Source organism: Portunus trituberculatus, chromosome 5 (assembly GCF_017591435.1).
Source record: "Portunus trituberculatus isolate SZX2019 chromosome 5, ASM1759143v1, whole genome shotgun sequence".
NCBI classification, from domain to species: domain Eukaryota; kingdom Metazoa; phylum Arthropoda; class Malacostraca; order Decapoda; family Portunidae; genus Portunus; species Portunus trituberculatus.
Window position 1 is genome coordinate 7,592,296 of NC_059259.1, and position 12,500 is coordinate 7,604,795.

Here is a 12,500-nt window from a genome sequence, read left to right on the forward strand (position 1 = left end):
AAAACGTACCAAAACAATATAAATAAAAAAAAAACAAGAAAAAACACAAAATTCACCTCTTTACCTGTCCTTTCTCACCTGTGATCACCTGGACACGAGGAAAGTTAATTAAGAGACCCCCTTCCCCTCCTCTCCTCCCCTCCCCTCCCCTACCCCTCCCTTCTTCCCTCCTTGTAAAAAAATAATAAAGGGTTAATTTTTTCTTTTTTTTCTCAAGCGATCACTTGGAAATATAAGAAAAAATAAGAAGAAAGAAGAAAAAAATGAAAATATACAGTGAGGTATGAAGGAGAGAGGAAGAGAGGAGAGGGAGATGAGGGGAAGAATAGAGAAGAAGGGAAGAGGAAGAGAGGGAGGAGATAGGGAAAGAGGGAAGGAAAGGAAGGGATGGAGGAAAACTGTTAATAGGAGAGAGAGAGAGAGAGAGAGAGAGAGAGAGAGAGAGAGAGAGAGAGAGAGAGAGAGAGAGAGAGAGAGAGAGAGAGAGAGAGAGAGAGAGAGAGAGAGAGAGAGAGAGAGAGAGAGAGAATGGATCAGCAGTGGAGAGGAAGGAGTAAAGGGAGAAGACTTTTGGAGGAGGAGGAGGAGGAGGAGGAGGAGGAGGAGGAGGAGGAGGAGGAGGAGGAGGAGGAGGAGAGAGAGAGAGAGAGAGAGAGAGAGAGAGAGAGAGAGAGAGAGAGAGAGAGAGAGAGAGAGAGAGAGAGAGAGAGAGAGAGAGAGAGAGAGAGAGGAGCTAATGAAGTGACGTCAAACTTAATTATAACATCAAAGTCTATTTTTTTTTTCCTTTCTCTCTATTCATTAGGGTGAAGAAAGTGAAATATTAAAATGATTACTAAATTCTTGTTAATGCTCTCCATTTTCCCACGTCACTTTGAATCATTTCTCTTATTTCTCTTCTTCATTTATTTTTTTTTTTTTTCATTCTTTTTTTCCCTTTTTTCTTCATTTTATTTATTATTTTGTCTTTTGCTCTTCTTCTTTCACTTTTTGCTTTTTTTTCTGTTTAGTTGTTTTAAGTTTCATTAACGGACACACACACACACACACTCTCTCTCTCTCTCTCTCTCTCTCTCTCTCTCTCTCTCTCTCTCATCTCCCATCTTTATCTCCACTCATCTCCCTTCTACCTCCCACGTAACTCATCTCCCAATCTCCTCCTACCACTATCTCCCATTATCTCCACTCATCTCCCTTTAACTCCCACCCTAACTCATCTCCCTTTCTCCTCCCATCTTTATCTCCCTTTCATCTCCCATCTAACTTCCCTTATCTTCCATTTCATCTCCTTTACCTCCATTTTTTATCTCCTTTTACCTCCACTCATCTTCTTCTCCCATCTTCATCTCCATTTATCTCCATTCATCTCCCACTCATCTTCCACTCATCTCCCATTTTTTTCACTCATCTCCGTCTCTTTTGCTATCTTTATCTCCAGTACATCCTCTCATCTCCCATCATCTCCACTCATCTCCCATTTCTCCACTCATCACTCATCTCCCATTATCTCCACTCATCTCCCATTTTCTCCACTCATCTCCCATTATATCCCACTCATCTCCCATTTTCTCCACTCATCTCCCTTTATCTCCACTCATCTCCCATTATCTCCACTCATCTCCCATTTTCTCCACTCATCTCCCATTTTCTCCACTCATCTCCCATTATCTCCACTCATCTCCCATTATCTCCACTCATCTCCCATTATCTCCACTCATCTCCTTTTATCTCCACTCATCTCCCATTATCTCCACTCATCTCCTTTACCTCCACTCATCTCCCTTTACCTCCACTAATCTCCCTCTTCCTCCACTCACCACCCTCTCTCCTCCTATCTTTATCTCCCTTCACCTCCACTTATCTCCCATTATCTCCACTCATCTCCCTTATCTCCACTCATCTCCCTTTCGCAGGACAAGTGGAGATAGCAGGAAGCGTGGCAGGGAGATTAAGCAGCAGGAGAGTGGAGGTGAGGGACGGTCATCTCCTCGCCTTCATCTCCCGCGCCTCCACTCCCTCATCACGTCCTCCCTCTTGCTGGTCTCTCCGTCATCCCCGTGCTTGGAGGAGGAGGAGGAGGAGGAGGAGGAGGAGGAGGAGGAGGAGCGTCACTTATTCTCTCCCGTGCGTCGCGTTGCATGATGGTACTCAAGGTAAGCGGGGGAGAGAGAGAGAGAGAGAGAGAGAGAGAGAGAGAGAGAGAGAGAGAGAGAGAGAGAGAGAGAGAGAGAGAGAGAGAGAGAGAGAGAGAGAGAGAGAGAGAGAGAGAGAGAGAGAATGTTCATTGTCTAAGTGGATCATTTAATGGGTGACTGACTGACTGACTGACTGGCTGACTGATTGGCTGGCTGACTGATTGGCTGGCTGGATGACTGACTGACTGACTGACTGACTGACTGGCTGACTGACTGGCTGGCTGGCTGGCTGGATGACTGACTGACTAACTGGCTGGCTGACTGATTGGCTGGCTGGCTGACTGACTGGCTGACTGACTGGCTAACTGGCTGGCTGGCTGACTGACTGACTGGCTAACTGGCTGGCTGGATGATTGACTGACTGATTGGATGGCTGGCTGGCTGAATGACTGACTGACTGACTGACGTGACAAAAACATGACCTCACTCTTAGGAAGAAGGCAAAGGAGTAAATATATAAACAAATAGATAAGAAAGATAAAGAGAGAGAGAGAAAGAGAGAAAGAGAGAGACGACTCAGAAAACAAAACAAAACAATCAAATCAAATCAAACACACGAAAAAAACAAAAAACAAGGAAAATAAACAAAAACGTATCATTTCATCTTCTCTGAGCACCGTGTCTTTGTAATGTATCACCTTGTAACACGTGACACGACACACCTGCTGGCCTGGCTTAGGTGTGCACCGGCTTGTCACGTGGCTACTCAGGTGACAAGCTAAACGTGTGTGTGTGTGTGTGTGTGTGTGTGTGTGTGTGTGTGTGTGTGTGTGTGTGTGTGTGTGTGTGTTGACTTCTTATTTCACTACATTGCTACTCCTCCTCCTCCTCCTCCTCCTCCTCCTCTACTACTACTACTACTACTACTACTACTACTACCACTACTACTACTACTTCTACAAATTTCTTTCCATCATAACTTTTACTTCTATCACCACCACCATTATCATTTCACTACCTTCTCTTTCCTTCCTATCATCACCATCACCACCACCACCGTTCCTCTTTCCCACAGCTAAGTTCACGGGAGGAGATGATGCGATGGATCCACACACTATCTGACGAGGTACTAAGAGTCACCCCTGAGGAACACCTGAAGGGCCTTACTCTTTACCCTTCACCTGAGGCACGACGTGGGGAGAAGAAGGAAGACAAACGTGAGGAAGAGGAGGAAGAGGAGGAAGAAGAGGAAGTAGAGAAGAAGGAAATGGACATACAAACTGAGGAAACACGTAAAGAGAGAGAAAACTCAAATGAAAGCGATATGGTGAAGAAAACGGAGGAATTGACAAAAGATGCAGGTCCCCCCTCCTCGAGTACTCAAAGAAAATCAAAACAAGTCATTACAGAAAACCAGCATTTAATGGGTAACCAAACTAAACCTGAAAACACTCGAGATGACATCAAATCTTCTCCTTCATTCCTGGAACACCTCAACAAATTTAAGGAGCAGCAGAGAAAAACAGAAAGAGAACAGAGAGAGATTAAGAAGGACAACACCAAGAGAACAGCGGAGAAGATAACAGCGCTGATAAAGAAAGTGGAGGAAGGAAGTGGAAGGAAAACAGAAGAGATAGAGAAGGAGAAGGTGGAGGAAAAGCTTACCCATCATCCACCATTGCGACGCCTCTCTGCCCCGGTGAAACAAGAGAAGGGAGAAGATGAGGTTGATAATTACTTGCTAGTCAATATATTACCTGAAAAACATACCACAACCACTAAACCTACCACCACCACCACCCCCACCACTACCACCAAGTCACAAACCACTGTCCCAACCACTACCACAACTAAACCAGGTACCAAGAAGCAACACCACCACCACCACCACCACCACCACCAACACCAGGCCGCAACTACCACCCCACCATCATCACACCGCCACGCTAACTGTTTCCGCCCTAACAAACCTTTAAGCAGTTTCAGCAGGTCGATAAGTGGCAGTCATTCCTCCCTAACTCAAGATGACAGGCGAACACACACAGGTGGGCTAAGGAGGGCAGAGAGTGACATCCATTTGAATAAACCACCAGAGAGAACTGGGTTAACAAGACAAGGTGCTGTGAAGGTCAAGAACATGGCCAGCAGTAAGAGAACTAGCAGTATAAGCAGTAACAGCAATATTTCACGAGTTCTAGAGCAGAAGAACGTTGAGATTGTGGAAAAAGATGGTAAGAAAGATGAAGAAGAGACACCAGTTAAAATCAGACAAGGTCCCCCGACAGTACCGCCCATGGAACAGAAAACGGAGAGTAAGGGACATATGCCATCGATAACGTGGTCTGTGGCAGCGACGAGAGAGAAGTTTGAGTTGCTTTGTGCAGTGACCGGAGAAAACAAGGCCGGGAAACTCACCACCAAAACTCCAATCTCTCGCAGAAGGTCAGTGAGAGTGTCACAAAAGAGACGAAGGACTCAGGAGAACATGTCACCAAGACGACTAGGAACCAACAGACGGTCCTTCATAGGCACTGATACGACTTCTGGCAGCCAAGAGGACGACCAGGTACCACTACAGCAAACGACCACGGTGCAGGAAGCCAGGAAGGTGTTTGAGAGTCACCACACCACCACCAACACCACCACCACCACTATCACCACCACCACCCCCACGGACACGGAAGAAAGTGATTACCCACAAAAGGAGAAGCTTAAAGAGAAGAAATCGCCTTTAAAGAGAACTCAAAATGTGCTTCATGATTCTCCTGACACCACCATCATCACCACCACACCACAGAGGGTTAAGCCTGCCACCACAGTCTCCACCACCACAGCCACCACCACAAAGGATCATGATGTTGTGATCTGCTGGCGAGGACCCTATATGGCACAGGTAAGAGGATCGAAAGGAGGATTTGAGGAGTTTAAGAGCATTGGATTCCATTTAGTAGGATTAGATTCATGATTCTTATATTTTGTGGGGTCTAGTTGTTAGTTTATGGTAATTGTTATTGTTGTTGATTTTAGTTGTGGTAGTAGTTATATGTGCAATGTTAGTGTTGTTGTTGTTGTTGTTGATGCTGCTGTTGTTGCTGTCATTCCTGTACTGTTAATCAATAGTGTATACAGACAGACAAACACACACACACACACACACACACACACACACACACACACACACACACACACACACACACAGTTATGGCTTCTTGTATATAAGTATGTAGATTGATTATATCTTTCATAAACTGATTCCCATGGCCTCTCTCTCTCTCTCTCTCTCTCTCTCTCTCTCTCTCTCTCTCTCTCTCTTCTCTGTGTCGCAATAACAGTCAATATATTTCTTTGTTTGTCCCTGAATTTGCTTTGTGATATTCTCTCTCTCTCTCTCTCTCTCTCTCTCTCTCTCTCTCTGTAACGCTAACTAACACAAAGCTACAAAAACAGAGTGACAATAACAACACGAAGAGGAAAGCCATATTGCCGGTTATAATGGAGGTAAGAGTGTGCGCTCTCTCTCTCTCTCTCTCTCTGCTTTTCTGTTTTTAATTTGTTGATTTTCATTTTGTTTGCTGTCACCTTTGCTTTTAATTTCAATAGCACTAATTTATTTTTGTTTGATTTGTTGTTGTGTGTGTGTGTGTGTGTGTGTGTGTGTGTGTGTGTGTGTGTGTGTGTGTGTGTGTGTGTAAGCAACTGAAATAACCAAAAAAAGAGCATAAAGACAACAATGCTAACCTCATAAACACACTCCTCCTCCTCCTCCTCCTCCTCCTCCTCCTCCTCCTTCTGCCTCGCCTTCAGGAGTCCGAACAAGCAGTACTAAACAACATCAGCAACGCGTTCCTGGCAAAGAGGCGACTACTGACGAAGGAGGTGACCACAGCAAGGCTACAGGAGCGACTCGACCTGCTGGAGGAGAGACTGTGGGAGCTGCAGGCGAGACTGGCGACGGAGGAGGAGACGGTGGGAGGGTGAGTGGTGGTGGTGGTGGTGTTGGTAGGAGGAGGAGGAGGAGGAGAAATAGTTGTAGCAGTAGTAGTAGAGTAGAAGAAGAAGTAGTAGTAGTAGTAGTAGTAGTAGTAGTAGTAGTAGTAGTAGTAGTAGTAGTAGTAGTGGTAGTAGTAGTAGTAGTAGTAGCAGTAGTAGTAGTAGTAGTAGTAGTAGTAGTAGTAGTAGTAGTAGTAGTAGTAGTAGTAGTAGTAGTAGTAGTAGTAGTAGTAGTAGTAGTAGTAGTAGTAGTAGTAGCAGTAGGAGGAGGAGGAGGAGGAGGAGGAGGAGGAGGAGGAGGAGGAGGAGGAGGAGTAATTTTGGCCAATTTGCAGTTTCACCTAACCATGGAAACTGTGATGTGACTTGTGTTATTCTGGTGAGCAATGTGGTGAATTAATATCCATCGCAAATTAATGTTTTTTTGAGATTATGACTCTCTTCAACACCAACATATGCCTACCTCTCATTCGCAGCAATCTTGGAGGACCTGTGGGAAATCGGGTTTTTTTTGGGGTGGGGGGAGCATTAATGTGTGTTGCCAAAGAGATCGGAAATCAACAAAATCACATAAAAAAAATGAGAATACTTTGATGGCGGCGACGGTGGCTGAGTGGGCAGTGTCAAGCATTGTTTGTTTATGTCAAGCAGTATTACCATCGCTAAACTTCGGCCGTATCCGCTAACCCCCCCAGGGATATTATATAACTCAACCCTATAACCTATAACCCCAGGACCGGCCCCCAGGAGTTACTAACCAACCCCTACGTAATAACCTTATAACGTGCATGGGGAGGGCGGAGCTGCGTCCCCATAGACCCCATATAAAGTTGTTAAGTAGACCAAACACCATAGCCTTCTAGCTGGTGAGGGAAGGGAGAGGGGGGAGAAGCTGCGCGGGACAACTTCTGGATGGGGAGGGCTGGGAAGCTGCGCCGGAACTACTTTTGGGGGGGAGGGGGGAAGCTGCGCCGGACTACTACTGGTTTTATCCAAGCAACGATTATCTGACCAGCATTAAATCGAGGCTACAGTGTTTGGATAGTAGAATAGTAGCCTTGGGTGGGTGCAGCGAGGTTATTACTGTGGGTGAGGTCAGTAATCCTTGGGTGGGGTCCGACGGGAGCAGCCAGCTACCCCCCCCCCCTTTCCCTAGCTAGGATGTTATTACGTTGGGTTTGGTTAGGAAGCCTTGGGGATTGTGGTATACCATCAATCAATTCACTACATTCCTTTACAAAAAAAAAATAAATAAAAATCGATTCACATCAGCGATTTCAATGTTGGGTGAAATTGAAAACTGAGGTAATATTCATCTCAATCACTCATTTATTCATCACCTCACAGTAAATAAAGGAAAACAACACTCACGTCTCATTATACACACAAAAACAAACCAGGGAATCACAAAGGAACACTAGAAAAATACGAACAACACAGGAAATGCTCCAATACCTTGCAAGACGCCATTTCATCAAAAAACTCAAACTCGTAATCTAACATCCTATCCTTCCTGTTACTCACCCTGCACATCCTTCAGGCCTTCAGGTGGCTTCAGAATGTCCTAGAATCACTACAGCGTTCCGATAACACTTAGAAATTCCAGAAAATGTCAAGCACTGCCACAAATACCAACGCCGCGTGGTTTGATGTCTTCCTTGCAACACGAGGTCGCGATCAGCTGACTGTGACGTAATTGGCCGCGTCCCTTTAAACCTCAGCTGTTCTCCCTTTAAACCTCAACTGTTCTCCCTTTAAACCTCCATACCTTGTCGTTTATTGTTATTTCTTTATTTTTGTTGTATTTGTATTAATTTTACTGTTGTTTTACTCTTCTATATGTCAATTAGTATGTGATGTCACCATACCCACGTCCTTTCAGTTAAAATCACAATAGATACTTTAATCAAAGGAAACAAAGCATAAAACCAGGTAAAATTATTATTAAAACAAATCAAACTAGTAAAAAAAAAAGATACATAAAAAATAAAGAAATACAACTGTTCCTGCTACTGATGATGATGATTATACTTACCTTTCTAAAATAAACATCATTTCTCACCTCACACAGGGACAGGAGAAGCGTGGAGCGTGCCATAAGATCAGTGGAGGAGGAAGTGTCCCATCTGTACTCAAGACTGGCGGTGGTGACCAAGGAAGCAGAGCAGGCGAGGGAGAAACTAGCATCCGCCTTAGCAACGGGTCTCTCACAATGGTCAGAGCACCCATTGGCTTTCACCCCTCGTACCAGCTTAACCCGACGAGGCAGAGGGGAGCGGAGGAAAGTAAAGAAGGCGAATAATGATGAGGATGAGGAAGAAGATAGGAGGGAAGAGGAAGAGGAAGAAGAAGAAGAGGAGGAGGAGGAGGAGGAGGAGGAAGTAATTGAAAAAGGAGAGGATTAAAGGCATAAAGGAAGGATGAGGGACAGAAAAGAGGAGGAAGAAAGATATTTAGTTTGATGAAAATAACGAGAAGGAAATTAAATAAGAGGAATAGAAAAGAGGTAGATGATAATGGGAAGGGAAGGAATAGAAGATGATTGTGGTTTGATGAAAGTGTGTTAAAAGAGATATTTGATAGATGAAGAGGCAGAAAGAGATGAAGAAATGAAGGAACAGCATGAGAAAAGAAAAAGAAGGGAAGGAAAAGAGGAGAGGGAGTTACTGTGATGAGTAGAAAAGGAAACAGGAACAGAAGGAAAAGATGGATGACAAGGAATAAGATAAAATTTGATGACAGGAAAAAGAGTGAGGAATGAACAGCAAGAGAAGGAGGAGAAAAAAAAAATAGTAGTAAAAAGAAGAGAAAAAATACGAAAATAAGTCTGAGAAATAAAAAAAAACATGAAACAGAAGAATAATTAAGAAAAACTTGATGATTTTTTGGTAAGAAGAAATAGATAAAAGAAAAAAACAGTATTATGAAGAAACTAAGCATATGAAGCAATACATAAACAAACATTGACAATTGATGAATGACAAATATTGAAACCTGAAACAGTAACATGAAGAAAAGAAAATAAACAAAGAACTGAAACCAAAGAACGATTGAAGTAGTTTTTTTTTTTTTTGATAATTAATAAACACACCTATTAATAATTATGAAAAAATAATGATTCTCCACTGTTTTGCATTTTCTAATTTATCAACCACTATATATATGTATGTATGTATGTATGTTTGTATGTATGTAAATCTAGTGTACATGTAAATATATAAACCACACATACTTTATCAATGTAAACATATTCCTCAGTGTATTTACAAGTGTATGATTGAACATATGTGTAATTATTGTTAAAGATTATATTTGATCGATTCTTCAGAACATTTTCATTACAACCTTTGCTGAACTGACCTGATGAAAAATTTTGACCTTTTTAGGAGTAGTTATGTAAATGTTAAGAGTTCAAAGGTCACTGATTGGGGTCACAGTTATATACAGTATGATTAATTCTTCAGAACATTTTCATAATAACCTTCACGGAATAAACTGACCTGATGAAATATGTTGACCTTTAGGAGTAGTTAGGTCAATATTAAGAGTTCAAAGGTCACAGATTGGGGTCAGTTATATTTTGGTCAATTTTTCAGAAAACTTTTATTACAACCTTTGTGGAACTGATCTGATGAAAAATGTTGACCTTTTAGGAGCAGTTAGGTCAATACTAAGAGTTCAAAGGTCAGATTACAGTCAGAGTTATATTTGATCAATTCTTTAGAGAACTTTCATTACAACCTTTGCAGTATCACAGAACTGACCTGACCCAATTAATGACCTTTTTAGAAGTAGCTAGGTCAATATTAAGAGTTCAAAGGTCATGGATTGGTGGTCATATCTTAATTAATAGTATGGTAGCGTCCTTTATCTATTCTGTAGTGCATGATGGCGACCACTCTAAGATACAAGAAAAGAAAGAAATGTAGGAAAATTTGATAGCATCCCTGGTGAAATAAAGTAGAAGGAAAGTAGAAATAAAGATCAAGTTAATTAGAGATGTTCTATTATTCTTGACAAAGGAAATAATGAGGCAAAGGAAAGAGGAAATCAGAATCAGGCAAAAAATTCAAAAGAAAGGGAAGACAGAGTGAAGATAACATTAAACTCTTGCATTAACCCCTTCAGTACCAGCGACATGTTGCCATATTCATTCTGCTTACTATTTGGCGACTCTATACAGCTTCAGAAACTCATGTTGGGGATTAAAATTGTGAAGACTCTGGCCATTAATATTCTGAGGGTCCATAGATCTTTCCTAATGTCAATAAAATGGTCTAGTTGTACCCAAAACTCATGGTAAAAAATGTATCCCAGTACTGAAGGGGTTAATAAGGTGAAGGGAATTTATAGGAGAAGAGAGAGTAAGTAGGAAGGTTTGTGTTAGTAAGGATTACTACTACTACTACTACTACCATTACAACTATTGCTACTACTGCCATAACTACAACTACTACTACCACTACAACAACAACAACTACTACTACTACTACTACTACTACTACTACTACTAATACTATCACTACAACTACTACTACCACTACAACTACAACTACTACCACCACCACCACCACCACCACCACCAGGAAGTGAACAGTCAGCCTTGTACATGAAAACCCTCATTTTTATTATATAGAAATATATCACACCGATACGTGAATATGGGAAGAAAGAGCTGGGGAAACACAGTAATCTCTAATGGGGGCAAAAACTTGGATATCACGCACAGTTTGGAAGATTTCACTTTTTACAAAACTCGGAACACAGATTAAAAGTGTTTGGATTCCATTGGTAGGATGAGATGGGTTGCTTAATGTCCTCTTAGCTTTGATCCTTTTAAAAGTATTCCTACACTCCTTCACTCACTCTTAGATTAACCTTGAAAGCACAGATTAAACCTATTTATAAGGATTTGAACACCATTACATCAAGTGTTCAGAATGCATTTAGTAAACTTCTGAATTGGTATAAACACTTGAATTCCACTTAACATTATTTTAGATCCCTTTTAAACACTTCAAGACTCCATACACTCAAAATGCATTAATAAACTCTTGAATTTGATTAGTATAATTGACAAAGATCCCACAAACATGCTCTTAGATCCCTCAACACTCTCCCATGTTCCTCTAAAGACTCTTGTATCTTTTAAATCAAACATGTATTTTAACTCTGATTCCTTGAAATGCATTAATAAACTCTTGAATTTGAGAAGTATAAATGACTAGGATCCCACAAACATGCTCTTAGATTCTTTAACACTCTCCTATGTTTCTCCAAAGACTCTTCTATCTTTCAAATCAAACATAAACATTTGAACCCTGATTACATGTGCTCTGAATTCCATTATTTGGGAAACTCATGAGCAGAAACAAATGAATCCAGCTTCAATGTGTTTATATTTACTTCACTTATGAATCTGGTGAAAGGAATTGGATCACATATATCAGATTCTTTTTAAATATTCCCAGACTCTCTTTAAGCCTCTTAGAACACACTGCAAGATTTTCAAGTATCATTAGATTCTTTCAAAAACCTCAACTTGTTTTTCTATTTTCTGTGCTGACTTTTCTCTCACTGACTGGTCACAGAAAATCATGAAATATTTCAAAATTTTATCTTTTTCTTTTATATTTCAATGATCTAAACTTCTCTCGTTTCCTTTCACCATCATTTTCTTTATTGCCATTATTCACTTCATTATTTTTCATCATTTACAGTGTTGTCTTCCTTCTTTCTTCTACAATATACAATTTTCATTTTCTTTCTAATTCTTTTCCAATTCATGTTTTTTTTTTAAATCTTAACTTTTCTTCTTTTTTTGTCATTCCTCTTCCAATAATATATTTTTTTTCATGACGGCCATTAATAATTTCTTTTCAGTCGTCTTCCATTAATAAATATCTATGTACAAATATTCTCAAAGGTCTGAAGTAACAGCAAACAATATTACAAAAGAGACAGAGAAAGGAGACAAGGAGACAAGGAGACAGAGACAGCAAGAGAAACAGCTCATTAACATTCTCACACATTAAAGAGAATTAAAAGGGACAATTTATAATTTCTCGCAATTTTCAACACAATTTTCTCCCGAGGGATTTGATTGGCTGTCCGAGTGAGGCCATGGACCAATCACAGGGCCTCATTTGTCTCACTGTCACTTATCCACCAATGGGAGATCACTTTCCAGCCTCAGCCAATAGAAATGCTTCCTTACAACCACACTGGAGAAATATAATCACTTTTTTTCAGTTTTTTTTTTCTAGGATAACATTATTCTAACATTTTACATTTAATATATTTTTCTTAATCCTTCCTTTTTAATTTTCACAGCCAATATTTTCACCTGGAGTGCTAAAATATGCATAATAGATT

The 12,500-nt window shown here is 41.0% G+C and overlaps 1 protein-coding gene across 1 annotated transcript in view; it reads left to right on the plus strand.

Annotated features, from left to right (window-relative positions):
• The window catches only part of LOC123514247 (bromodomain-containing protein DDB_G0270170-like), a 17,147-nt gene extending 7,695 nt beyond the window's left edge, over window positions 1–9,452 (plus strand). Inside the window, 6 exon segments of the mRNA XM_045271995.1 lie at window positions 1,914–2,026; window positions 2,028–2,153; window positions 3,211–5,028; window positions 5,571–5,633; window positions 5,940–6,109; window positions 8,197–9,452. Of these exon segments, the coding sequence (XP_045127930.1) occupies window positions 1,914–2,026; window positions 2,028–2,153; window positions 3,211–5,028; window positions 5,571–5,633; window positions 5,940–6,109; window positions 8,197–8,530 (2,624 nt within the window). The 3' untranslated portion in view covers window positions 8,531–9,452.
• The last annotated feature ends 3,048 nt before the right edge of the window (window positions 9,453–12,500 follow it).